This window comes from Xiphias gladius, chromosome 16, assembly GCF_016859285.1.
Source record: "Xiphias gladius isolate SHS-SW01 ecotype Sanya breed wild chromosome 16, ASM1685928v1, whole genome shotgun sequence".
Lineage (NCBI taxonomy): Eukaryota > Metazoa > Chordata > Actinopteri > Istiophoriformes > Xiphiidae > Xiphias > Xiphias gladius.
Genome location: NC_053415.1, coordinates 15,820,128 through 15,846,231, shown reverse-complemented (window position 1 = coordinate 15,846,231; position 26,104 = coordinate 15,820,128). Strand labels below are relative to the sequence as shown.

At 39.4% G+C, this 26,104-nt stretch overlaps 4 protein-coding genes across 7 annotated transcripts; all 4 read left to right on the top strand.

Annotated features, from left to right (window-relative positions):
- Positions 1–1,116: 1,116 nt before the first annotated feature.
- On the top strand, positions 1,117–5,799 carry LOC120801735 (claudin-10-like). 4 transcript variants are annotated; one of them, XM_040148949.1, is made up of 5 exons: positions 1,117–1,330; positions 4,982–5,143; positions 5,227–5,308; positions 5,404–5,508; positions 5,643–5,799. In XM_040148949.1, the coding sequence occupies exons 1-5, from the start codon at positions 1,117–1,119 to the stop codon at positions 5,797–5,799; spliced, it is 720 nt and encodes a 239-aa protein (XP_040004883.1). The 4 variants fall into 4 exon arrangements, with proteins under 4 accessions (XP_040004883.1, XP_040004884.1, XP_040004881.1 ...); XM_040148950.1 differs by lacking the exon at positions 1,117–1,330 and adding an exon at positions 4,056–4,296; XM_040148947.1 differs by lacking the exon at positions 1,117–1,330 and adding an exon at positions 4,077–4,296 and having other exon boundaries at positions 5,649–5,799.
- Positions 5,800–7,085: 1,286 nt separating this feature from the next.
- On the top strand, positions 7,086–9,422 carry LOC120801925 (claudin-10). The gene is made up of 5 exons (XM_040149267.1): positions 7,086–7,317; positions 8,511–8,672; positions 8,770–8,857; positions 9,033–9,140; positions 9,230–9,422. The coding sequence occupies exons 1-5, from the start codon at positions 7,086–7,088 to the stop codon at positions 9,420–9,422; spliced, it is 783 nt and encodes a 260-aa protein (XP_040005201.1).
- Positions 9,423–10,402: 980 nt separating this feature from the next.
- LOC120801817 (claudin-10-like) lies at positions 10,403–11,631 on the top strand. Its single transcript, XM_040149080.1, has 5 exons — positions 10,403–10,634; positions 10,748–10,909; positions 11,000–11,081; positions 11,200–11,307; positions 11,436–11,631. The coding sequence occupies exons 1-5, from the start codon at positions 10,403–10,405 to the stop codon at positions 11,629–11,631; spliced, it is 780 nt and encodes a 259-aa protein (XP_040005014.1).
- A 1,542-nt stretch (positions 11,632–13,173) lies between these two features.
- dnajc3a (DnaJ (Hsp40) homolog, subfamily C, member 3a) lies at positions 13,174–25,961 on the top strand. The gene is made up of 12 exons (XM_040147778.1): positions 13,174–13,426; positions 13,785–13,895; positions 14,019–14,143; positions 14,445–14,519; positions 17,623–17,775; positions 17,915–18,096; positions 18,846–18,965; positions 19,328–19,433; positions 19,532–19,652; positions 23,471–23,603; positions 24,001–24,149; positions 25,073–25,961. Exons 1-12 carry the CDS (start codon positions 13,345–13,347, stop codon positions 25,225–25,227), a joined length of 1,512 nt encoding a protein of 503 aa, XP_040003712.1. The 5' UTR covers positions 13,174–13,344; the 3' UTR covers positions 25,228–25,961.
- The last annotated feature ends 143 nt before the right edge of the window (positions 25,962–26,104 follow it).

Sequence of the window (26,104 nt, the reverse complement as noted above, 5' to 3'; positions counted from 1 at the left end):
CTTTTTTACAACCCAGCAGGATGACTTGGCTTATATTGATATTGCATCTCAAAATGATTTAGTAATGAGAAGATTTTAAACGTTTAATGTTTATTTGTTCTAAACAAATTAACTCAATATATTTTCTGTGTTACATACACAGTATGTATAATGATGAATTTCTAATACCTGTTCATCTGTGTTTTTCCAATTCTGTAATTAAAAAAAATTTTCTTTTAAAGAATACAAAAGAGTCAACAATTGACAGATTTGCACCACACATCCTTGTTTGATTTTGTTGTCAGATGTTCTTTCTGAGGTCTTAGTCTCTTTAATGATTCCCCATAGAACTTGAAATTGCAGGTGGGAAGATAAGAGTGGACAAAGGAACATCAACAGACAAAGTTCTGTAGGGACCCTTCTGTTATCACCCAGGTCATTTGTTGAGACCTTTGGGGAAAGGTTTCATTTGAATCATACATGAATATAATTTAGCATTGGTTAAAAGAGTAGCATATTGCCTGTATGAAGTCTTAGGATAACATTTCCCATTATTAATTCCATTTAGCATGTTCACCTGCAAGATTTAGCGCATAAAATGTTTTGATTCAGTATTGGTGGCACCATGGCTTTTTTTATTTTAGATAAAAACTGACCCTCTTCACACTTTCATGGGTGAGAACAGTGGACAGGAAGAACAACATACATGTTCACATATGATCTGGCAATCATTAGTCATTCGGTTGCCAGATATTGTGCGCAGAAATAGATGAACCAGTAACTGGACTTTGTCACATCGCTTCTTGTTTTTAGGATTACTGATTACTCGTTTATTTTTTTTAATGTTAATGTGATACCTGGTCTTATTTTTAGACTGAAAGATGGACACACACAAGGATTTCAGATCATGCTTGCCAAAATTTAATGACTAACTGCCAGCACATGCTTCCTTTACTATTTCACTTTCAGACACCTTCGTCTGTCCCTCGCTACTACAGATGAACGCGAGGTTTCCTGTCTGTAAATCATCTCAGTGAAACACATGTCCACAGTGTAATTTGCTGCCTGGGGCGATTTTATTTCTTCTCTTTTTCTTGAATCTACCAAAAAGACTGTATACATATCTTAACCCACCAAATGTCAGGTTTGCAGATTTTGGCTTTTCTCAGCGGCCTGGGTGGGCTGGGTGCCACTATCTCTGCCGTAGTGTCCAATGAGTGGAGGGCCACCAGCCGGGCATCCTCAGTCATCACAGCGACCTGGGTGCTCCAGGGTCTGTGGAACAACTGTGCTGGAAATGCCATTGGAGCTCTGCACTGCAGACCACATCATACTATCTTTCAGTTGGAAGGTAAGTTCAGAGAGTCACAACTGCCACTTACACTGTATGTTTTCACGCTTTTGGATGACGCATTCCTCTCTGTTAACAACTTTCATGGTTAAATACTGAGTAAATGATATTGGTAATGTACCTAGTCTATGAACATACGAACAAACCTACAGCACCATATTATGTGTATACAGTGAAGATGCTTTATGAAATGCTCCTAATGTGTAATAATGCAGTGGAACCTATTAACCACCACAGAAACAAATGTATCACCTTGGCTTAAAAAGCATATATCGAAGCCAGGGTTTTCAAAACCCAAACTTTGCAGAGAATTCATCGCATATTTTGTGCATATATTTTCAGGTGTAGCAGATACTCAAACATCCTATCCTATTGTGCAGGTTACCACTTTTACAATGGGCTTAATATCATGTAAAGTCAGCTTTGGAATGACTATTGAAGGTTATTTTGAAGTAAAATATTGCTAGATAAGTGATTTTTAAGTGATCTGTTTTGCAAAGAAATCTTTTCTTAAGGGTCATAATTAAATATCTCTAATAGAGGATACTGTGTTACAGTGTATTGTGTATTATAGTGAAAGACTTGAATTGTCTTTGTCTTAAAAAATTAGCACAATTCTTGGGGAGTTTCCCCTTCTGTGCATCTAATTTTTCATTAAATTAAAAACACACCTGATCAAGTTATACCTCTTTTCATAGTGGCATGGGCATGATATATTCTATACTTCATGACTAAATTCATAATTGCACACTGAAAAAAAAAAAAATAATAATCAAAGCATTTGGTAATATTCATTTCTGCTCCAGATTATGGCTCATATGTTAACTGTGGCAAATGTGTAATCCTTTGTTGGAAATGTCAAACTGAGAGTATCTGAGTCACAGAAGCTTTTGCAGAAGCCAAGTAGACAGGAAGTGAACAAAGATATACTCTATGTAGGCAGTCATGGGCCAGTAAGAGAGAAAATTGTACTAACTCAAAAATCAACACCCAAATCAAATTAAAATATTTGTGAAATTTCCCCCCCATATTTTATGTATTGTAACCTAAGTATTTACTCAATATTGAAGGAATTTTGTTCTTACTCTCTGTAATATTCCTACTGTTACAGTTTTATCCACATTTTTAAAATCTATCTTAATGTTGACCAGTTTGTTTTGTCAGTTGGGCATTAGGATACTAGTGCTGCTACTTTGTGGTTGTTGTTTTGTTTTGCTTTGGGGTTTTTTTTTGTGTTTGGTTTTTGTTTTTTTCCATTTGGTGAAAACATTTCAGTTCAACGCAGTGTATAAATCACAAAGGGAGGTTACAGTACACACAAAAATCAATAACAATCTCTGTAAAAAAAGTCAACAGACTCATAAAATCTTCATCAAATCATTTTACAGTTAATATGTTATCATCCTAATTTTCATAAAACACCTGTGTGACAGACTGCTTTGAGATTCTCGGCTCCATCTGATGCTGGCAGCAGTATGATGAGAGACACTTGGTCTACAGTATGCACAGCCACCAGATGGTGCTCTAATTCACATCATAAAAACTTTAAGAATTCCCTGTTGTTTGCTTTTGTCAGTGGTATTTTTGGTATCTTTCTGTGAATTAATTAACACGTTTATCTGCCATGTAAGAGATAATGTGTTTCCTCTAGTTGCTGAGACGTCAGAGTGAGTCACATGCTTCTAATAAGTCTTCTAAATCCTGCTTCTCTAGGTGCGTTGAGGAGGATGAGTATTTATCATAGGTGCCACGGAAAGGTGACAGGTAGTAGGTGACACAGTCACTGTACTGTATCCTATCTCAAATGTCTATTTTGTATCTGTGGTTTATCAAGTCAGTTATAGACTCACAAATAGGTAAAGGATTTAAACAGAAATGTATACAGAGAGTGAAAGAAGTAACACGACCATCCATAAAATACTACTTGTGTAGTTTGTAATGGTCATTTTTGTTACGAATGTCAGAAAGGTGCTGGGTCACCTCTCATCCCTTCTACTTTGGACATTTTCAGGCCAGAGTTTGTGGTGTAAATGAACAAAATAACAATACAATTTACCATTAGCCCGTACTACACCCGCAAGCCCCCAAAATACAGTATGATGAGCTTCTGGTTTAACATATCCTGGAGTAGGAATAGTTAGACCACTGTTAAAATTAACTTCTTACAGGTTAATACAATAATAATTTAACACACCTCTGAATGAACACTATGTGTTTAACCCATAAATGCATTTAATTTTACCTTTCAAATATTTTGAATTCAAAAATCCTGCTTTTAATGAAGAATTTTTTCATAATCAAACTATTCATGATGCCGACCACTGACCACACAAAATACACAGGCGCACAAACAGCTGCTCATACATTTGACATGTTTTACAGTTGCTTTAATTTTAAATGTCTTTACTGACGTCATCACGACACTTTTCTACATACAGAACTTTCAGTCACCTCAGGGCCCATCATCTCTCACTGTGAGTCACAGTGACGTGTACTGGGTGAGGGGGTGGAAGACGCTATTATAGACCATTGGCCACTTGTTGATGTTTAAGGCCAAACTCCTCCCTACAGATTTTAACAGTCCGCAACACATTAACTATCAATCACAGCCTATCCATTGAACCTACAAGTGCAGAGCCTAGCTACATTTTCAAAAAGATTTACTAGGCAGGTAACCATTGATCAATTTTAGGTCCCACCAACTTAATTACCATCTTCAGTTGAGTGGAAGATTCTTCTCCGCAGTATGAGCAGCATGTTTCAGGAGATCTTGGCCTTCATCTTGAGCACTTCAGGGTGGGTGCTGGTTTCTTCCACCTTGCCGACGGACTACTGGAAGGTTTCTTCACTTGATGGGACAGTCATCACCACAGCTACTTACTGGTCCAATCTGTGGAAGGCCTGTGTCACTGATTCAACAGGAGTTTCCAACTGCAAAGATTTTCCCTCGATGCTGGCACTGGATGGTCAGCTCTTTTTCATTCTTGGCGGATGCTTTGGTTTTTCTTTTTTAATGGTGTAGCTCAATCATCTTGACTTGAATTACTGTTTTCGTTTGTTTCTCAGTTGGGTCGCGCATGGTAATATCTGACGTTGTAATTTTCCTTTTAGCCTACTTTTCTGTCTTTAACCTAGCGCTGATTCATCCTCACTATCTTAGTTCAACCTCTCTAAGTTTTGCTAAGAAAATGCAAGTTGAAGCTCATTGCAAGCCGGGACTAATAGATATCGTTAAGTCTAATGCAAGCCTCCAAGGAACAACTCATTTACCTCCAAATATGTCAATGTTTAGCCTTAGTTCTCAGAGCTTGAAAGCTATAATGGAGATTTACTGGGAGCCTCAGGCAGTTCCTACCATGGCTGACTAGTTTCAGGGGTTAAATTCCAAGGTAATGTTTCCCTCAAAACCCCATCTGAACGTTATATTTCATACCAAGGCAGTCACCACACAAGCCGAAGTGCTTGAAAACAATGATTATTACTTGTGACAAATTGTGTTTCTTGCCTAATGTGTAAATTGGTCACAAGGTCAACAACTCATTGACCTTGCAGTGTGCAGATGTGAGAGGGAATGCAAAACCACAGAATAGAAGCATAGCACAGAAAAGGGTTTTGACTGCATATAAGCTGACCTCTGTTTTATGTTTGCAGGTTACATCCAAGCATGCAGGGGACTGATGATTGCAGCTGTCTGTCTGGGTTTTTTTGGTTCTATATTTGCCCTAGTTGGAATGAAATGCACAAAAATCGGAGGAACTGACAAAAACAAAGCCAGGATTGCCTGCTTTGCTGGTGTGAATTTCATTCTTAGTGGTAAGTATGGTGGACCTTCGGAATGACTTGTGTAATAGCATTTTCTGTTTCTGTCTACTTTGCTTTTTTCTTGTACTTCGCAGGCCTCTGCTCACTGTCAGCATGCTCCCTTTATGCACATCGGATAACATCAGAGTTTTTTGACCCAATGTTTGTGGCACAGAAGTAAGCACCATGTGACTGTCGATCCACGATGTTTGAAATGTTTATAAGTGACTCAACCAATTAAGAAACATTGCTGCATTTCTCTTTGCGTCTAGGTATGAACTGGGAGCTGCTCTCTTTATCGGCTGGGCAGGTTCTATCCTCTGTATCCTGGGAGGCAGCATGCTCTGTTTCTCCATTGCAGATTCTTTTACCAAAAGGTTTGTACAAGTAAAACATAGGATGTTTACATGATACAGAAGATACATGTTGTAAATAACCTGCTGTGTATCAATTTTTTTGAGTCATGTAGGTGTTTGATTTGTGAAAATGAATCTGTTCTGTCTCTTCACAGCCACAGTCAGGCAAACTATATCTACAAAGTTGCTGCCTCACATTCTCATATCTCCTCCAACCCGAGAGGGCAGGCAAAGCCTGTAACACAGAGGCCGCCCCCAGAATACAGCAACCCCTCCAGGATTCAGCACTTTGATAAGAATGTATATGTTTGAGGGATGCGAATATAAAACACTTTCAATCGGATCCACTGCTGAGACGGAAAAAGATATACCAAGTCTAAAAGATACAACACAGTGCATGAAACTTGGTGGTTTCTGTCTAACAACAGCAGAATTTGCTGACATTCATTTATGGCTCACCAGGAATTAAGTTAAAAATATTTAAACGTTTCTTCCAGGGGTATGAGTTTAAAGGGGTATGATACGGTTTACTTACTTTTTACTTATTTTATTTCCCCTTACTTAGGGAATTTATATTTTCTATAAGGAGACAACTTCTGCATTTAACAGTTCTACATATTGCTGTGCATTGAATATTTTATAATTAAGAAAAGGATGTGTCTTATAATTAAGCAGTGAAAATCCAAAACTTTTGGTCCAAAATGGGCCTTTGCAATCTAATGTCTGCATCATTTTCTATTTCAGCAGCTGTATATGGCAAACAAGTTTGTAATATTTTGTAAGACATTTGCTTTGTTGGTTGTATCTTTAACTGCAAGTAACCTTGTGCATGTTGTTAATCTGTAATGACAGTATTTAAAACTGTGTCAAACACAGATTTTTGTGTTTAACATGACATAACCATTAACTATGATTTTGTATTAAGCAAAGCTGAAGAAGGTTTGTGGGGTTTGGGGCTGCATCTTCTCATTGTTTCTGTGAGTAGGGAAATGTGTAGTGAAGGATGAGCACTCTCACTTTCTTGGCATAGAATATGAATAGAAATAAAACAGACTGAAATAAATAAATCTGAGTTGCGGCAGATTCTGTTTTGTGTCTTGCTTGATGTCATACCTGCCCCTCAGTGATCATCCTGCAGGTCAGCAGAGGGCAGCAGTTCACAGTGTGTATTATGTTCTCTTAAGATGATCACCGAGAGTCAGTCTTTTTACTTTGGGCCTTTAATATGTAAGGGTGGTAAACAGAAATAACTAAACATTTATAGGTGGTTGCAAGCCTATGCCGTTTTACTGTAAGTACATATTAAATGTGCTGTTTTTACATACTAGGGTGCAAATGGAATGTAAACCTGAAAAGGTAGCTAGAAGTGATATGAAATATCTAAAGTAGGGGGCACACTCCAGAGAGTTTACAGTAAACATTTCACACAATGGTGAAGAGCCCTCATCAACACTAATGGCACACGGCACACATTATCATACTGTCCAGTCCAGTTTTAAATGAAACAAGCGTCTCCTGCTTATCAACGAGTAAATGGTACGTGTGAGTTGAACTCTCATTCAGTGGACACTACCTGGTTCAACCGAGTGACTTCAGACATGAGGAAACGTTTAGTGCAAATATTTGGCTTCTTGATTTCATCCCTGGGATGGGTGTTTGTGCTGTGCACCATAGCCATGGACTACTGGAGGATCACCCAATTAGGAGGACAAGGAGGCTCCTTCATCATTAGGGTGGCCTGGTACTGGTCCAACCTGTGGAAGGATTGTTTCACTGATTCTACAGCTGTCACCAACTGTAGAGACTTCCCAGTGCTCTGGACTGTCACCCGTAAGTGCTCCACATGTTGCATGTACAGTACCTCGGTTGGTAGAGAATAGCACAACCACAGGTTGGTGTTCACAGTGACACTGCGATGACACAAGCACTTAAAGTGTGAAAAAAGAAATAACATAAACTTAGTCTCAGAGATGAAAAGTTAAATTCAAAAGCAATAAAATGCACCCTTGATAAACCCAGAGGTTTTGACCATAGCTTTTGGTTTCTAATGTTAGGTAGGAATTATGTAGATAATAATTATGTAAATAACATTGCTGGGCCAGTTAGTTAACTTTATGACTCGTCTCTAAATATTCTACTGTCACCCTCCATTTTATCATCTAACATTATTCTGACACTGTCACTTGTCGCCACAGTTGCTGCTGTTCAGAAAAAGTTCTTAACTCACTCTCTTAAAGGTGTGTGTAGTCTTAAAGAGGAGCGAACACAATAAAATGACCATCTTATAATGTGAAGTCTTTGCTACAGCTTTGTCAGAAAGGCCGTTATTCAACTTTGTTGTCTTTTTTTTTTGAATCTGCAGCTTCTAACAAAGTCTTATTAGATGGTGGTACAGTATGTAATATGATCAATTTGTTAAGCCTTTAACAAAGTCACATTAGACAATGGAACTTAATTTGTCCCAAGAAAACCTTTACATTTTCTCAACATTAAGAATAGAACTGATAAATACTGGCTTACATTCTACAGAAAGCATTATTGTAATTGTCAGTTCTGTGACAATTCATGGGCTACTGAAATTCACATTTCAAGAGGAAATTTTGTAATTTATACTCCATAACCTAAGGTTTAATAGGTACAATAGCTTTGCGTGTCAAGGTTTTCCTTAACAACTTGCTCTCAGTGACACTGAGTTTCCACCAGTTAAAACCTTTAAAACCTTAACAGAAATGGCTCTCTCAAACAATGTCTGAGAAAACCATTACAAGCTTTGCAAAGTTGGTATTAATTGCAGACCTGTTTAAAATCCCTGACTTATTGTACAAGTGTCCACAATACTGTATTCAGTCCACGTAGTTAATATAAAAACCTTTGGGCATCCTTTATAGAGCATATGATTTGATTTCATTCTCACATCAGCCCCTTTTTAGTCTGAGAGAAACTGAAGACTGCCCTAGAAATTGGACTTTTCTGTTGAATCCTTTCTCATTTTGCCGTACCTGAACTCTTCCTGTTTCTCTCAGCTTTCATCCAGGGAGTGCGAGGATTGCTGATGTGCGGGGTAACTCTTGGATTCTTTGGTGTAGTACTTTGCTTTCTAGGGATGGAGTGCACTTACATTGGTGGAGCTGATAAAACCAAGGACAAAATGCTTCTTGCCGGAGCAGCGTTTCATTTTGCTGGTTGTGAGTACAGAACACGCATACGTGTGACTCTCTCTCTAAATGACAGAAATATTTTGCCCTCATTATTTCTTGGTATCAACAAAACCTCTGCACACAGGTGTGTCAGATATTTCTGCCTACTGCTTATACATCAACAGGATTGCCAGAACAACCTTTGCTGCCAGTGTAGGACCAGGAGTCTTACGGTACAGTTTTTGGGTTTTTTTTTTTTTTTACACTTATCTGCAATGCTGTATACCATTTTGTTTAATTGTATAAATGTCCATCTTTAATTTCAGACAAAATATAGAACAAAATCTAGTGTGTTTATAGTATTTAAATTGTGTAATGACATTATTTCTTACAATTAACTAATTCCAGGTATGACCTAGGACCTCCAATATTTCTTGGATTGGTGGGATGTTTTTTCATCTTGTTGGGAGCTGTGTTTTATGCTGTGACAGTCTGGCGAGTAATCTGCCCTGAAAGGTATCTAGTTCATCCGTCTTCATCCTTTTTTCTTTGGCTACCAAGGTCATACTGCCTCGTTAATTCTTCACAATGTTTTGGCCTTACAGTAAAGTGGCATATGCCTATGGCGGAGGCACATACATGGTCCCTCGCTCCAAAGGAGGAACGTACACTGGATACTACAGGCCGTCCTGGCAGTATGGATCTTATCTAGGTTCGGGACGGTCCAACAGCTCCAAGATCTCCAAGCTGTCTCAGACGACGCCGACAAAAATCTCAGAAAGAGATGTATTTGTGTAGTATCTCCAATTTTTTAATCATAAACGTTATTATAACACCAACAGAAAAGCACAACAAGACATAGGAGCTTGAAATCTGATGAAATAACAATCAGCATGGCTCATACTGTAGATGAAAATACCTTCAGCTTTCTCTTAAGTGCACAATATGTACAATCCTACTTCTTTGTTGTTGTTGTTGTTCTCATTCACTTGTCATGTTTTGTTTTTGTAAACATACTCTGTATGATATACTGCCTTGTGTTTACTCTTCATTTATTAACCTTGTTGTGATTTAACCAAAAAACGTATTACATCTGGCTGCACCACTGGATTATCTATGAATTAATATATAATTTAAAAAAACTTGTACCTATAATGAGTATTGTCTTTCAAATATTTTTTTCAATGAATACACAGTATAGTGTAGTACTTAAAGATATTACTCATGACAGTACTTTATGATTTTACACCAGTATATCTTCAGGTTTAAAAAATTATAAATATCATATTCTTATTCTTCTTTCAACCTCATCAATGTGCAATAAAATAATACCACCATTTTTAAATCTTTTACAACTCAGGAATGTGATGTGCCTTGTTAACTTTTTTAAGCTGGAACACACCATCTGAAATAAGAACTAAATGGTACACTAAACTGAACCCATGCTGGCAGGCTCCTGGGTACCAACAACAAACACATCACCAAAGTCACCTTCACAAAACACAGGAAACACAGTCCAAGGCAAAACATGTGATGATGTACACAAACCATGTTCGCTCTCCTGTGTGTGTGTGTGTGTGTGTGTGTGTGTGTGTGTGTGTGTGTGTGTGTGTGTGTGTGTGTGTGTGTGTGTGTTTCCGTCTGCATGCAGTGCCTGAGGAGGCACTTTCGGGCAGACAGCGCCGGACACACACGTGTCCCACAGTTTGTGTTCAGGAGCTTGTGTCCTGGCTCGGGTTTGTCTTTTCTCTGTCTAGTGGTTCAACTTCAAGGCAAAAATGGGTTACAGGACTGTGGTGATGTACATGGAGATTGGCTGCTTTGTGGTCTGTGTGTCTGGATGGATCTTGGTCTGTTCTACAATGCCAACAGAGATCTGGACTTGGTCTGAAGTTGACAGCATAGTCCTGACAACTTCAAACTACTTCTCCAACTTGTGGAAGGATTGTATATCTGATTCAACTGGAGTATCTGACTGCAAGGGCATTCCATCAATGCTTGCACTGAACTGTAAGTAAAACGTATTTCAACATAAGGCATGATGGCGATGATTACATGAGTTCAGCACTTTTACCTCCGTTTCATAGAATGTGCTGAAAATTGTTTTTGCTGCTCTTGGACAGGGGACATTCACATGTGCCGAGCTCTCATCATCATCGCTATCATCTTGGCTTTCTTTGGATCAGTTCTGGTCTTAGTGGGAATGAAATGCACTAAGATTGGGGGATCAGAGATTGCTAATGCAAGAGTAACCTTTGCTGGGGGGATAAACTACCTTATCGGAGGTAAGACATTACACTTGGAGTTATTTGAAAGAAGTCAAATTGAAATACACTGTATGATTAATCTTGAAATAAATGAGTGTATTATTTCAGGGATGTGTTCCATGATTGCTTTCTCCTATTATGGAAACAAAATTAGAGCAGAATTCCAAGACCCTAACTACAAAGCTCAGAAGTACGTATAATGGATAATACATACAACTAACTGACCTTGTTAATGCATCAATATTCATCACATTATTCTATGAGGGAAGAACTGCGCATTGATGACTTATTCTTGTATTTATTGCCAGGTTTGAAATAGGTGTTGGTGTGTTTGTTGGCTGGGGCGGATCCACCTTACTTGTTGTTGGAGGCCTTATTTACAGTATCTTTGCAGGGAGGGAAGGGTGTCATTCCAGGTAAAATGCTGCAACTGGACCCCCCCCCACACACACACACACACACACACACACACACACACACACACACACACACTACCTACAGAAAAAAAAAATAACAATACATTTTTTGAATTTCAACCTCACAGCTCAAAACACCACCCTGCCTACCAGTTCCCTGACGCCTACACAGTTGTCCCGACAAAAAAGAACCTTGTTTCTGTGGCTCGTACTGAGATGAGTGAGAGCAGAAAATCCAGGAACACCAGTGTCAGCGGAGACAGCAGCATCTCTCGGGTCACCAGTATCACCAAGACGACAGAGACCACTAATGCATATGTGTGACTGATCTTCACAGGTGGAAAATAATAATTTGCTGTGTTTTGGTTCTTCACCAAAAATGGGTGGCTTATTCTTAGAGTTATTCAATATTGTAAGTCCATAATTGAGCTTTAAAAATAGACTTTACAATATTGGCCTTTTTTTACAGCGGATATTTTGACTTGTCATAGTTGAAAAAGTGCAGGTGACACTAATAACATTAAAGATAACAATAACAAGACTAAGAACCTGAACCAAAGCAGCTAAATAAAAATTTTATATTCACACGTGATTTTCCAACTGTAATGTCAAAAGAGGTCAATTTTCTCCTATGTGTGTGTGAAAGTTCTTTTTAGTTACACTGAATGTTCAATATGATGCACATTTTACAGTGACTCATTCTAGTGACTAATCACATGTATTGTCCAGTCAGACCCAGAGAATGCTACCATTTTTGCCTGAACATAGTTTCATATGTCATCTTCTCTTGCTCTGATCTGAGGCAAAAATGATTGTAAGTGATAACGTATGTATACGTATAGAGATATACAAAGAACTATCCATGCATGAACACAGAATGAATGCATGCTTTGGTAAAACAATCTTGGATATTGTAAGATGTTTTTAAAATTTGCAGTAAAACAAAACTTCGACATTGATTCGTAACAGAAAGGGTGGTTTGTGATGAACATGAGGATGTTTTTGAGTATTCTTGGTAACTGCAATGCTCCTTAATGACTGAGTAGTGACTTACAGCAAAGATTCATGGAAGTGGAAATCTTATCAGATGTGGATCTGATTAAATGGTTTCAGAATCTTCCGGTGTGTGTCGGCTGTGTGGGTGCAAGCAGGCCTGATTCGAACTAGACACTGCACCACTGGTGCCTAATATTGTCTGCTATGTCGTCAGACAGCACACCCTTATTTCCTAGCACCTTTGAGTGTATACTTAGGGGGCCCCGGCAGATCCTGATGCTAGAACCCAAGACCTCCATACTCCAGTCTAGTAGCCCCCCCCCCCCAGAGAGACTGAAGCAGGAAGTAATGGGATGGAAAACCATGAGCCGCTGAAGCTTTGCTGAAATATGAAGTTTTTACCAAGTTTTTAGAAATTTTGGAAGAATTTTTGCACCACAATAGAACATTTGCACTAAAGTAGTCACTACTATATTAGCCCACTACATTCACTTATATACACTGCATACACTACATATGGTTATCAGTTACATAATGTTATGGTTTTTCTAGGGAGTTGTGCCACTCTAGTGCTAATAAAGTGCAACATAACAAGAGTATTTTCAGCATATTTGTCAAAGCAAGATTTTTTTAAATGTTAAAAACAATGTAGTTACATTAAAAAATTTTGAAAGGCATTGAGAAAGTCTTTTGAGATTGTTGTTGCACACACACACACACACACACACACACACACACACACACACACACACACACACACACACACACACACACACACACCCTCTTTATGCTGCCGTGGCTCCTCTCTGTTGAACCAAAAGAGGTGGGCGGGGTTTTCCAAACCACCCAGCCAATCACAGTCACCCACGACCTGTCGTTTGCGTGTTGCTCCTCTGCCTTGACTGAGGAGAGAGAAGCAATGCTGAAAAGCGCTCAACTCACGGGACTATCGAGAAATAAGCGTAACATTAGTTAAAATTACATCGGCCGAAGTCTGTGGGACGTAACGAGAAAGAGGACTTGTCAGACCCAAATTCAAACATGGTTTCCATTGACCATGTAGCTCAAAAAATACTGACTTACGTCCCATATGTTCTTGTTTTGATTGACATGAGATATGAAGGTAAGCAGCTGACTAACTTATACATTACCAGGCAAGCTAACGATAGCTGCTAACTTAACGTTACCAGGACTTTGACCGCGGTTCAGGCAGCCTGCCTTTAGTCTAAGTGGCGTTAATGTTAATGTCAACTCCACCTAGCAAAATCCACAACAGTGTTGGCAAGCGTTAAGCTAGCTAATCAGTTATATCGAGGCAAACCGTTATTTTGCTTACTAGTAAAAGTAATCAGTTAGTTTTAGCCTACAGGTGATTTTAAAAAATAAATAGCGGAACTACCTCGTTGGTAATGCAATACGAAAGGGAGTACTACACTGCAGTAGTCTGCGGACATATGCTCAGTGTTGTGTATGTCTTTCAGGGGTGAATTGTGGTAGGGATGGCAGTGTGGACAATCATATGGAGATGGGGAAGAAACTGCTCGCTGCTGGCCAGCTAGCCGATGCCCTCTCTCATTTCCATGCTGCCGTAGGTAAGTGTCAGTAACATGCAGAGTTAAAAAAAAAAAACAAAAACAAAGTTCAGCTTTGTGTTTTTTACATCAGGAAACGCAATCCAAAACTTTTGCAGTCACGTTTTCATGCGCTTTTGCCAGACGGAGATCCCAAGAACTACATGGCCTACTACAGGAGAGCTACAGTGTTTCTAGCAATGGGGAAGTCAAAGTCTGCCCTGCCAGATCTGAGCAGAGTCATTGAGCTGAAACCAGATTTCACATCTGTGAGTTTCTCTTTTTACATCAGTTGGTCTGAAGTCTCTTATTTTCACAGGAGACTGTTGCACACAGTTATGTCATACCCACACCAGAAATATACACTGTAGGCCTGACAGAATTGTGTGAGAAAAACATCTACACAAATAAGAAGAATTAGCTGCTATATATGTGTATTGCATTTGTGCATGCTTATAGGTTATTTCAGCTCCAGGGACAACTATGCTGGGAAACTGGTCAGCTGTGTTCATAATCGTAAGTCTGTATTTGCAGTCTTATGCTTAACAAGTCCTCCCTCTCTCTTTACAGGCGCGACTTCAGAGAGGAAATCTCCTTCTGAAACAGGGGAGACTGGATGAGGCAGAGAGTGACTTCAAGAGGGTGGTAAGTATAGTATAGAAATATCCAGTTTAAACTTTACAGCAGCAAGAATGAGTAGAAGTCATTATTTAGTCAGATAATCAGAGTTCGCCAGCAGGTGTCAGTGTTGATCAGTAGCCTGGTGTTGTAACTAGGCTTAATGTAGTTTCAATATGACTTAGAATAAGGACAGTTGTTTAACTTATTAACAGCCTATTTATTTTGAAGAATATTTGTTTTTCTATTAATTGTGCACACTTAATTTATTTAGCTACACTGTACAGTTTTACTACAAGGCTAACAATGTGAGAAGCTTTGGTATTGGACATTCCTGATTGGACCTAACAAAACACGTTGAAACCAAGTAGCAAGGAAGTTAAGTGACCCTCAAAGGCCACATAATACCATATGAAACAGGTGCACCCTGCATTTATAAGTCATCTTACAAGATGTAAAGTGATTTCAGAAAGTATTCGGACCCCTTCACTTTTTTCACATCTTGTTATGTTGCAGCCTTATGCAAAAATCATTTAATTCATTTTTTCCCTCATCAATCTACACTCAATACCCCATAATGACAAAGCAGAAACAGAATTTTAAACATTATTCAGAACTTATTAAAAGGGAAAAACTGAAATATCACATTTGCATAAGTATTCAGATCCTTTGATACTTTTAATTTAGCTCAGGTATTGCCCATTTCTTTTGATTATCATTGAGATGTTTCTACACATGGATTGGAGTTCACCGGTGGTAAATTCAATTGGTTGGACATGATTTGGAAAGGCACACACAACTGTCTACATAAGGTCTCACAGCTGACAAAGCATATCAGAGCAAAAACCAAGCCATGAGGTCAAAGGAACTGCCTGCAGAAATCAGAGACAGGATTGTATCGAGGTGCAGATCTGGGGAAGGCTACCAAAAAATTCTGCTGCATTGAAGGTTCCCAAGAGCACAGTGGCTTCCCTGATTCTTCAGTGGAAGAAGTTTGGAAAAACCAGGACTCCTCCTAGAGCTGGTTACCCGGCCAAACTGAGCAATCAGGGGAGAAGGGCTTGGTAGGAGAGATGACCAAGAACCTGATGGTCACTGGCCGAGCTCCAGAGATCCTGTGTGGCTTTATGAGTGGCCAGATGGAAGCCTCTTCTCAGTTAAAGAAACATTAAAGGAGTTTGCAAAAAAAGTACCTGAGGGACGCTCAGACTCTTAGAAACCAGTATTGATCTATTTGGCCTCAATCCTAAGCGTCATGTCTGGAGGAAACCAGGCACTGCTCATCACCTGCTCAATACCATCCCAACGGTGAAGTATGGTGGCGGCGCCATCATGCTCTGGGAGTGTTTTTCAGCAGCAGGGACAGGGAGACTGGTCAGGGCTGAGGGAAAGTTGAACGGAGAAAAATAGTGAGATATCCTTAATGAAAACCTGGTCCAGAGCGATCATGACCTCAGACTGGGCCGAAGGTTCACCCTCCAACAGTACAGTGACCCTAAGCACTCAGCCAAGACAATGCAGGAGTGGCTAAGGGACAACTTTTTTGAATGTCCTTGAGTGGCCCAGCCAGAGCCCTGACTTAAAACCAATAGAACATTTCTGGAGAGACCTGAAAATGGCTGTCCACCGACACTCCCCATCCAAACTGACAGAGTTTGAGAGGATCTACAGAGAAGACTGGCAGAAAATCCCCAAATCCAGGTGTGCATAGCTGGTCGCGTCATACCGAAGACTAAGATGCTTCAACTAAGTAGTTAGTAAAGGGTCTGAATACTTACGTCAATATGGTATTTCAGTTTTTTCCTTTTTAATAAATTTGCAAAAAATTCTAATTCTAATTTTTGTTTTGTCATTATGGGGTATTGAGTTTAGACTGAGGGGAAAAATGAATTTAAATGATTTTAGCATAAAGTTGCAACATAACAAAATGTGAAAAAAGTGAAGAGGTCTGAATATTCTATGAGTGCGCTATAGATAATAATTAAATTGTCAGTGAGCTGTCTTCTGGCCTTCAGGGATCATTTATAAGTGCTTGTTAAGGATTAAGACTGGAACTCGCTAATGCATTTTCCATTAGAATTACCTTTTTAGACTGAAGTTTCAGAACAGCCCCAGAAGACATAAATGCCCTTGTTATATCTGCTATTAATTCGTAGATTCTTTTTAAAGCTGCAGTATTCTCAGGTGAGGTTATCATGTAGAGGAAAATGAAGTTCCTCTTCTATATGGGAAGAGACGTGAATGTCAGAAAGTGTCACATTGTGCCAAGGGCATGTGGCTGGACCCCCCCCCACTTCATACTTTTGACTAACTTTATTATCTGTATGTTGAAGATCAGTGGTCAGTCCTGTATTCATCCTCTTTGGCAGGCTGTAATGTGAAATGTCGGGTGGTTAATATGAAAGAGCACAGTGTGTTACAGACTGCTGAAGTCTGTGATTTGTGGGGTTTTTTGGGGGTTTTTTTTCAATACAAGTTTAAATGCAGGTTAAACAGTCAGTGTCCAAATCATAGAAAGTTTTACAACTGCCACCAGCTGTGATGCCTTCTGCTACAAGAGAGCAAGGAGCTACATTCCCTGCAGAGGCCTATAGGCATCTTGGCTTGTATAGTTTTACAGGGACAATATGTTGCTGGTATATGTCAAGGGATCTGGCCAGAGGTGCATGCTGTCCTGCTGCTGTAGCAATCCAAAACATTGGCCCAGCATAATGCGTCACATTTATGCATTACGCTCCTCCCGAAGCTGAGCTAGCAGGAAACACTTGAAGGGTAGCCAGGTCTGTTTGTAAAGGATGTGTCTGACAATGTTCTTGTGAATATGATGACCTCTATGATGAGGATGATTATAACGTAATTGGGTGTACGGAATGTTAAGCGCTGCTGGGATAGGCAGTCTTTTCAGGAGGCAAAGTCCGCACTGGAATCTCTTCAGAAATATAAGAGCTCATATTGGAAGTACATTAGTGAGGGACAGAATAAAATTTTCTTAAGCACAGTCTCTCATATTCTACACTCTGTCCTGGCTTCAATTATTTGTTGTCACTCTAGCTTTTCTCCTGATTTCTTCTGACTCATTTCATTATGACTATAAGTACTTGATATAATATCTTGCCTTGCAATCTTTCAGCTAAAGTCCAACCCCAGCAACAAAGAGGAGAAAGAAGCCCATAGTCAGCTGACAAAGTCAGATGAAATTCAGCGGCTGGTGGCTCAGGCACGCAGCAGCTTCAGCAGCCAGGATTATATGACAGCCGCTGCCCAGCTTGACACTATCATTGAGGTAAGAGACCTACTTTGTCAGCATTGCCTAATTTTCCTGCAAGCAAAACATTGTCCGTGTTATCATCATTGCAGAGTGAACAGAGCATTTGTATAGTAACCACTACTGTAGTTTATAAGTTATTGTCCACCTGTGACAGACTTGCGTTTGGGATGTGACTTCTCGTGAGATGCGAGCCGAGTGTTTTATACAAATGGGAGAGATGGGGAAGGCCATCAGCGACCTTAAAGCTGCATCCAAGTTAAAGAGTGACAATACCCAGGCTTTCTACAAACTCAGCACCATCTACTATAACCTTGGAGACCATGAGATGTCCCTCAAGTAAGACCCACTTGCAGAGTGCTTTTCTACGAGGAGGCTCCTGTGCTGGTATCAGACATTGTGACAAGTACCAGGTTAAGTCAGAGAACCTCCTAATTACTAAGCTGTTTCAAATAATAGATTACGTGTCATGTATTTTTGTAAATTTACATTATCGGTCAAAGGATGTGTTTTTCAATAAAGGTGATAGATTAAACCTCTACTTCATATCAGGGAATTCTTTAAGAGTAGCACTGTGGGTTGCTCTTAACAAAGTAATAGTACTGCAGTAGATAAAGTTTGACTCAATCTCTAACCAAAGTATACTGTACATGTCTCCCAGTCAGTTCTGGTGAACGTCATTTCCAAGACATTTCCAGCTGCCACATTATGACTATCTACCAATTATTTAAATATTTATCTACAAAGCCAAGTAAAATACTAAATGTAATGTGGCAAGCAAAAAAGTGAAACGAAGAACGTCTGGATCACAGGTTCACAAGTACAATCAGCAACCCTTACTTCTAGGACACGTTACAGGATATTTGTTTAACAACAATACAAACTATAGCTTCAAAAATAACCACAAAGTTGAAATCAAAACAGCTTGAGCTTCACTGGTTGTTGTTACTGCTGGGTGGTTGCATGTACTAGTTATTTTTGTCAACCCCCTGTAAATTGGCAATAAAGCATACAGTAAATCAGGTAACATGGAAAATGTGTCTGTTGTAACCTCTCTTACCTTCTTCCTCCTCTTCTATGACCTGCAGTGAAGTGCGCGAGTGCCTGAAGCTGGATCCTGATCACAAGCAGTGTTACAGCCACTACAAGCAGGTCAAGAAGCTCAACAAACAGATCCACTCTGCAGAGGAACTTATCCAAGAGCAGAGGTGTGTGCGTGTGTGTGCGTGTGTGTGTGCGTGTGCGTGCGCGCGCGCGTTGTCAGGCAATTGTGTATCCATGTAAATATAAAATAATATACCCTCTGAATACCAGGGATTGCATCATCTGTAGAATCACTGCTTCCTTATCCCCAAGCACTCCGTCTTTCTTAAAAACATGCGTGCAATTCCCACTCAATGCGAATGGATGTCACATCATCTTTGACATACACGAGAGATCATATTCACGAGACTAAACCGAGAGAATAACAAAGTGTTATGTTTGTGGGTGGAATGATCTATGTTACATTCTGCCGTTTTGCCAGTTTCGCAGTGTTTTTGAAATGGCTACCTGCTTCTCGCTCTTTTAGGTATGAAGAAGCAGTGAGCAAATATGAGGCGGTGATGAAGACTGAGCCCACAGTGCACCATTTCTCTCTCCTCGCCAAGGAGCGCATCTGCCATGCGCTGGCACAGGTAAGACCCCTTACTGCTGCCACCAGATATATTAACTCACTTTGTGCTCTTATTACATAATATATCTGACCACTGTATTTTCTCTGTGTAATGACCAGAGCCAGCAGGCTAGCAGGGCTATCTCCGTGTGCGGTGAAGTCCTCCAGTCGGACCCGGAGAATGTGAACGTGCTGAAGGACAGAGCTGAGGCCTATGTCCAAGAGGAACAGTATGAGGAAGGTAAGCCTGCCAGATGAAGCTTTATTCATTTTTCAAATTCACGGAGTCAGTCCATTAAATTAAAAAAGCAGGGAGACACCAAATACTGTTGAATCTCCCCTGGGAATTCATCGCTTTCAGTAGAGAAAGTCCATGGCCATTGTGTCCTTTTGTTGAAGATGGACTCAACTGTGAGGCAGGTGTTAGTTTGCACACCTACAGTGTGTTTGTTTGTGTGTGTGTGTGTGTGTGTGTCTTTTCTTTTTATATAGATATAGATATATATCTATAATTTTATTTTTTATTTTTTAGTAGCTCTGCTCTCTTCACACCATTTTTTTTTTTGATGAGAACACAGCCATTTAAATAAGTGATAGTGAAATCTGCACTACCTGGCCCGTTTAGTAGAGACACCTATACTATTTTAATGCATTCCAGTATCGCAACTCTGCCACATATGTTCCCTTTACAAAACTTAAAATTGCTAGTTCTTATTCAAACTTGTAAACTATATGTTTATTTCTGAGGTTGTAGTTATCGTTGGTATTGGACTGGACTGGATTGTATTGAGAGATGTGTCTAATATTCCCCAACATACCAAATTTTATTTGTGGCCACTCAGTGTGTGTTGTAATAACTTCGACTCCACGAAACTTAAGAGGCACAACTAATTGATGTCATGGCAGGAGTTAAACACAAGGGGTCCTTGTAACACTACATGGAATACACGGTGAAATTAAGTAAAAAATATCTGTGGCACATCATGTAAGCATCTTACCATCTGATCATCAAATTCTGTCTCTAATAACACAATCTCTCATTTCATCACCAAATCCATTTAAAGTATGAATTTGAATGAGAACAATAGAGACTAAATGTAGATAAATAAGGCCAGTACAGAACTACTACGGCTAAAGCCTGAAAGAGACAAAACATCATCCGTCAACTGTTGGAGCATTTATCCTGTACAGTAGAATTAGCAGAGTGTGTTTGAAGTTATTATAATACCCTAAAAGGTGTAGAGCTGCCCTTTACTGCTGGCTGAAATTATGTAGAATTTGCAGTACTTACTGTCCCCATAATATGCCCCTGTCGTGGAAGAGGCAGGATTAGGCTGAAACGACCTATCTGTTGTAAGATCGCAGAGAAGTCCAACGATGGCAGATGGTGAATTCCCCAGGAATAGTCCTTTTCCCCGCCATCATTTTTCCTGTCACCTGATGTTCATCTACCACTGTGCAAACAACCAATGGTTAGTTTTGTCAAAGTTCCTGCCTGCATTTTATGTTAATCTGTCAGTTTGAAATGTAACGTAAACCATCCTTCCTGCATCAGTGTGTTTGTTGACGGATTGCCAATGCAACATCCAAACCCTGGTTTTTGCAGCTGCTTAGTGTATTACAATTTGAATCTCTCACACATTTGACGCTCACTATGATATAGACTGATACTAGCAGAAAACACTGAACTGAATGTAGGAAATATTTATGTTATAAAATGTAAATCCAACACAAACAATTTACCCCAAAACATTAAGTAATGGCAGAGTAGCAGGTCAGTGAGAAAAAATGCTAAGTGCAGTGTCAGCGCGTAAAGAGATGTAAAGAGAGTCCCTCAAATGTTGAATGAATGACTGTAGAATACTTGAAGTATGAAGCCTACCAATACGTCAGACCCCAACAGTCCTAATGATTTGCACTGCACAAGCTAAAAAATAAAAAATAAAAAAAGCGTAAAGTAATGACGCACAACCTACCAGTGTGATGCACTCGAGAGTAGATATTTTTGGTGTTTATTTTTCAACAGTTTGCTGCCGGTTGAATCTTGAATTGTACTCGAACTACGGTGTATCTGTTGACAGTGTACGTCATTCAAATAAGAGGCTACAGATGGCCTCTTATTTGAAACTCTCCTACCTAATACCTGACACTTATGGCTGTACAGACTATTTAATCAGTTTAAAGGAAAGCCGTCAGACAGTGCAGTGTAGCTGCTTTGGGTGGGAGATCCTGGTAAGAATAGAATAGAATTTGTTCTGTTTTGCTTACATTATTGACACAATCAGCACAAAACCTTTTTAAGTAATTTTTTTTAGTATTTGTTGGTGCCGTTTTGCCTTTGTTTTGATAGTAGCTAGTAGCAGGTGATGAGAAGCAATGACTTGAGAGAGAGATGGGGAAAGAGGACATTGCAATTCCATGGTACACATTTTAGACATGTAGGCAACAATCACATCCCAGGAATTACATTTTTTTCTGTCCATTTAAATATGTCAAATAGTTAAGCAATGCATAATAAAGTGAAACAGGTAAGCAAAACATGAGTAAAAGACGTTTGTGAGATTTCGGAAAGGATTATGTTCATGCGCCTCAACTAACTGCAGTGAGGAAAACACAGAACGGGAATGGTGTGCTGCTGACCTGCTCATAATTGCAAAACGTGGTCAGTGCACTGCTGGATTGCCAGTGACATTCTCCCTGCTATGCCTCTCCTCCCATAGTGGCGTAAATCACCAAAATAGCAAACTGGCACCGGCAAGGAAAGAACCTCAGCACTTTGGGCCAGTGCCACAAAAGCTCTAGCTTGTCTGATGGTCAAGTGCCCGAAAAAGCTAAACAATATGCCAAGTTTATAGATCTTTAGAGAGGAAATGAAGTGATACATTTATTTATAAAATATTCAGAAGCTAACATTTAGTTTTAAAAGCTAAAACCTGACATATATTTCTGAGCACTTAACATCCACTTGAGGCTAGCGTGAGACTGTGATGTTATATATTAGTTTTATCTCAGCTAACAGCTCATAGAAGTGTTAAATGAAAAATGTCAAAGCACAAAGAAAATAGCAGCTATAAAAGAAGATAAAGGAGTCAGATTAAAGCTCCATGTCAGTTTTCATTTAGTTCCTATAATTGGGTCATAATGTTTCCATCTATGCTGTAACACCAAAAAATGTGGTTTTAACTTCTATTTTAGATGAGAGGACAAAACAAGTCTCAAACATGTTATATTGAAAAAGGAAATCGCACACAAACACACACACATCCAATTAAACCCACAATAAACACCACCAGCCCTCCAGGCAGGTCAGCCCCAGAGTAATAACATCCTTCACCAAGACTCCATCAGCTCTGCAACCGCAGGAGATTCTTCAGCAGGTGGGAATGCCAGACTTCATGTGGGCTTTTAAACTGTCAGAACCCATGGGTGTTAAACTCACCTCAGTACACCTCACAAGGTAAACAAGCCTCAAAGCACCCAAACGTGCACACAGAAACAGCCTGGGGCTGTTGCAACATGATCTGAATGTGATGGGGCTTACTGAATGAATTAAGCGGTTTACTTCATGACTGCAGTACAACATCAAACACCTTCAGATGTAATGTTATGTAGGTCATGATGTTTGTAAAAGCGATGGCGATATGAAGAAGTCAGAAATACCAATGATTCTGGCAACAATAGTATTTAGTGTATAATTGTGTACTTTTTTTTTTTTTTGGATCATGACTGTTATTAAACAGTGCATCCCACACTTCAATACAAATGAGCACACATTTAACAAAACAGTCTCAGCAAGCCTCAACAGGCAATTCTTGTCAGCCGATCCTTGTAAATTCTCACGTGTCCTTTGTTTGGTTCATCATCTGAGTGGAGGCTCAGACATATAACATAACCCCAATCGATGCCTCGTTCAAAGACACTTCACCACGGTGGATGCTTGCCACAAGGTCTTGAAGCCTGTGGTTTTTAATTGAATACTGTAGTACTGTACTTCACATCTCGTTAGCTGATTTGTACGAGTAAGCAATAATGATTCTGTCCTGTATTTTTATTTTCCAGCTATTAAGGACTATGAGACTGCTGCCAAACACAGTGAGAATGACCGTCAGATAAAGGAAAGCCTGGAGAGAGCCCAGCGACTCCTCAAACAGTCTCAGAAGAGGGATTATTATAAGATCTTGGGAGTTAAGAGGTGGGCACTGATCATTCGATTTTGAAAATATGATGGGATTTTTTAGAGCTGCATGCCCGACAGGGAAGATTGTGGTTTTCAATTGGTTTTACCCATTGAATAACCATTGCGCCACAAATAAAAAGCCATACTGCACTTGAATATTATATAATTTATCCCTTTTGTGCAGTTTTGAGTTCAAAAGCACTAGTAATAATTCAAGATGGAAATCAAACATAAGGCAATGGAAGCACTCGTAGTTCCAAAAAAAAAAAATGGATTATTACATAGGAGCCAGTGTGCAAACCCTGACAACTGGACGAGTATTATTAGCACCAGCTTATGTCGAAAATAAGGAGAGAAAAGCTGTTTTAATCTCCAGCAAATGTGCTGAAAATACTCTCCCCCATGGCCTCAGAACTGCCCAGAAAAAGGAGATTATCAGAGCCTACAGGAAACTGGCACAACAGTGGCATCCGGACAACTTCCAGGATCCGGAGGAAAAGAAGAAGGCTGAGAAGAAGTTCATAGACATCGCTCAGGCTAAAGAGGTTCTCACTGACCCAGGTAGGGAAGTGTGTTGAAAGTTGTTACTGCCAGTCTCCCAGTCAGGCCTCCGAGGAGCTGCTGTGAACAGCTCACTACTTACTGTTTTGTTTTTTTTCTTCTCTCCAAGTAGCATGAGACTGTCTTTATTTTCTGTTGCCCAGAAATTTTATTTTACTGGGAATCATTACTATTTCAGTAAAATGGTTTTATCTAAATCAGCTCCCAGAACCATATGGTAGTATATGTATAGATTTTTTTCAACATCGTTGGACCTAAATATGCTAGTGTCACACACACGATCTACCACAACCTAACTGGACTGTGTCAAGTTAGCGTTTGATTAATAAGTAACCATTTGAAAATTTGTTGTTGGTTACCTCACACATTTTCTAGCATCAACTGATCAAATTCAGAATGTCTGTTAAGGAGCCACGTAAAATAAACTCAAACCTTAGGAGCCAGGTGCACTAGAAGTCCTCGATGTTAACCATTGACAGTCTTCCAAAAAGTTGTCTTTTTAAGCATTGCTCAGTCTCAAGCTGCATCAGCCCCCAAACAACCTCCAACAATTCCACTTTTAGCAAATCACCTCTAAATTCTATCTTCCCTGAACCATCTACAATTTAATAGCTCAAACTAAACTTTTGATTTGATTATATAGAGGTTATTGATCTCTGGCTGATTTAAAATGTTTGAAGATTATTTGTACTCTTACTGGAATTTATTAAATATTAAGGTTGTGTGTTAGTTCTTCTAACAGTGTTTTCTTCCCCATTTTCTGCATTGCAATTTTAAAACATTACAGCAAATTTTTCTCACAGCCTTTCCAAACAGTGGTAACTGTCATTTCTGGGCAAAATAGAAAGAAAACAAAAAAATGAAGAGGCATTTTATTTTTTTGAGTTGTTCTGTACTGACATGTCAAACTGCGTGTTTTCTAGAAATGAGAACCAAGTTTGACCACGGGGAGGACCCCATGGATCCAGAGAGCCAGCAGGGTCACCACCATCATAACTTCCATGGAGGTTTCCACGGTTTCCAGGGTTTCAATCCATTTGGTTCTGGACCATTTAACTTTAAATTCAACTTCAACTGAGGAGGCTCATATCCAGCACTGCTGGAGTGGATTTTTTGTATTTTCCTCCCTATTTAAAAGGGAGATTACCGGCATAAGGGATGCCAGTGCATACCATGAAGTCTCACAAAAATGTGGAGCCAATTGTGACTTTAATTAAGGTCACTGAATTAAAGACGCATCTTTGTTGTTAAATAATACAACTTCAGATTCCGTTTGGGGAAGGATTGTTGCTATGCTAACAAATATCTGCCATGTGTGAAGCAGCTTTTATCTGTCAAGAATAAGTGGTTAATTCTACATCCTTTCCATGTATTGTACACTCTGCCATTCACATCCATTCAAAAGATTCAGTTTGTACATAGGTACAGTACTATTTTTATATGAATGGAGTTTTTCTGAAGTGTAAATAAAGAGCTATTTATGTACATTGAAATGACCTGAGGGTCACGAGTATTGCTGATTGGACAGGTTGGAGAGTAATTTGCTACATTTGTGGACTGAAGCTACAGTTTGAGGAATGGCATGTAGAAATGGTACTTCATCATTACATCTAACCTTTCTCTAATTGCAACTATCTGAACAGCTTTTCTGCCCCATAAATGCATTTTCAGCTGGTGAAATGGTTTACGGTGAGGAACAAATCATGGTGTAAGAAAATCCCTTCAATGTGGACACTTCAAAACATTAATATAGCATATGCACTGACAAGAGAATTCACAAATGGCTTCTGTAATGACGATTTTGTAGCAAAGATTTATTTTTTCCACAAGACAGTAATATAAAAATTTCTGTTTGACACAGCAAAGTGAAAGATGGGTACCCTGAGAGCAGACTTTCTGCACCCTTTTTTATTGATTTTTAAGACAGAAAAAAAATTTATTGGCTTCAGTCAAGC

Bases quoted from the DNA above. Each gene is read 5' to 3' on its own strand.
- LOC120801735 (XM_040148950.1), top strand. From the start codon at position 4,077: ATGAGCAGCATGTTTCAGGAGATCTTGGCCTTCATCTTGAGCACTTCA. The intron at 4,297-4,981 runs GTCAGCTCTTTT...TTATGTTTGCAG, and splicing joins CTCGATGCTGGCACTGGATG to GTTACATCCAAGCATGCAGG. The intron at 5,144-5,226 runs GTAAGTATGGTG...TGTACTTCGCAG, and splicing joins TGTGAATTTCATTCTTAGTG to GCCTCTGCTCACTGTCAGCA.
- LOC120801817 (XM_040149080.1), top strand. From the start codon at position 10,403: ATGGGTTACAGGACTGTGGTGATGTACATGGAGATTGGCTGCTTTGTG. The intron at 10,635-10,747 runs GTAAGTAAAACG...GCTCTTGGACAG, and splicing joins ATCAATGCTTGCACTGAACT to GGGACATTCACATGTGCCGA. The intron at 11,082-11,199 runs GTACGTATAATG...ATTTATTGCCAG, and splicing joins CCTAACTACAAAGCTCAGAA to GTTTGAAATAGGTGTTGGTG.
- dnajc3a (XM_040147778.1), top strand. From the start codon at position 13,345: ATGGTTTCCATTGACCATGTAGCTCAAAAAATACTGACTTACGTCCCA. The intron at 13,896-14,018 runs GTAAGTGTCAGT...CGCTTTTGCCAG, and splicing joins TCATTTCCATGCTGCCGTAG to ACGGAGATCCCAAGAACTAC. The intron at 14,144-14,444 runs GTGAGTTTCTCT...CTCTCTTTACAG, and splicing joins TGAAACCAGATTTCACATCT to GCGCGACTTCAGAGAGGAAA.
- LOC120801925 (XM_040149267.1), top strand. From the start codon at position 7,086: ATGAGGAAACGTTTAGTGCAAATATTTGGCTTCTTGATTTCATCCCTG. The intron at 8,673-8,769 runs GTGAGTACAGAA...CTCTGCACACAG, and splicing joins AGCGTTTCATTTTGCTGGTT to GTGTGTCAGATATTTCTGCC. The intron at 9,141-9,229 runs GTATCTAGTTCA...TTGGCCTTACAG, and splicing joins CGAGTAATCTGCCCTGAAAG to TAAAGTGGCATATGCCTATG.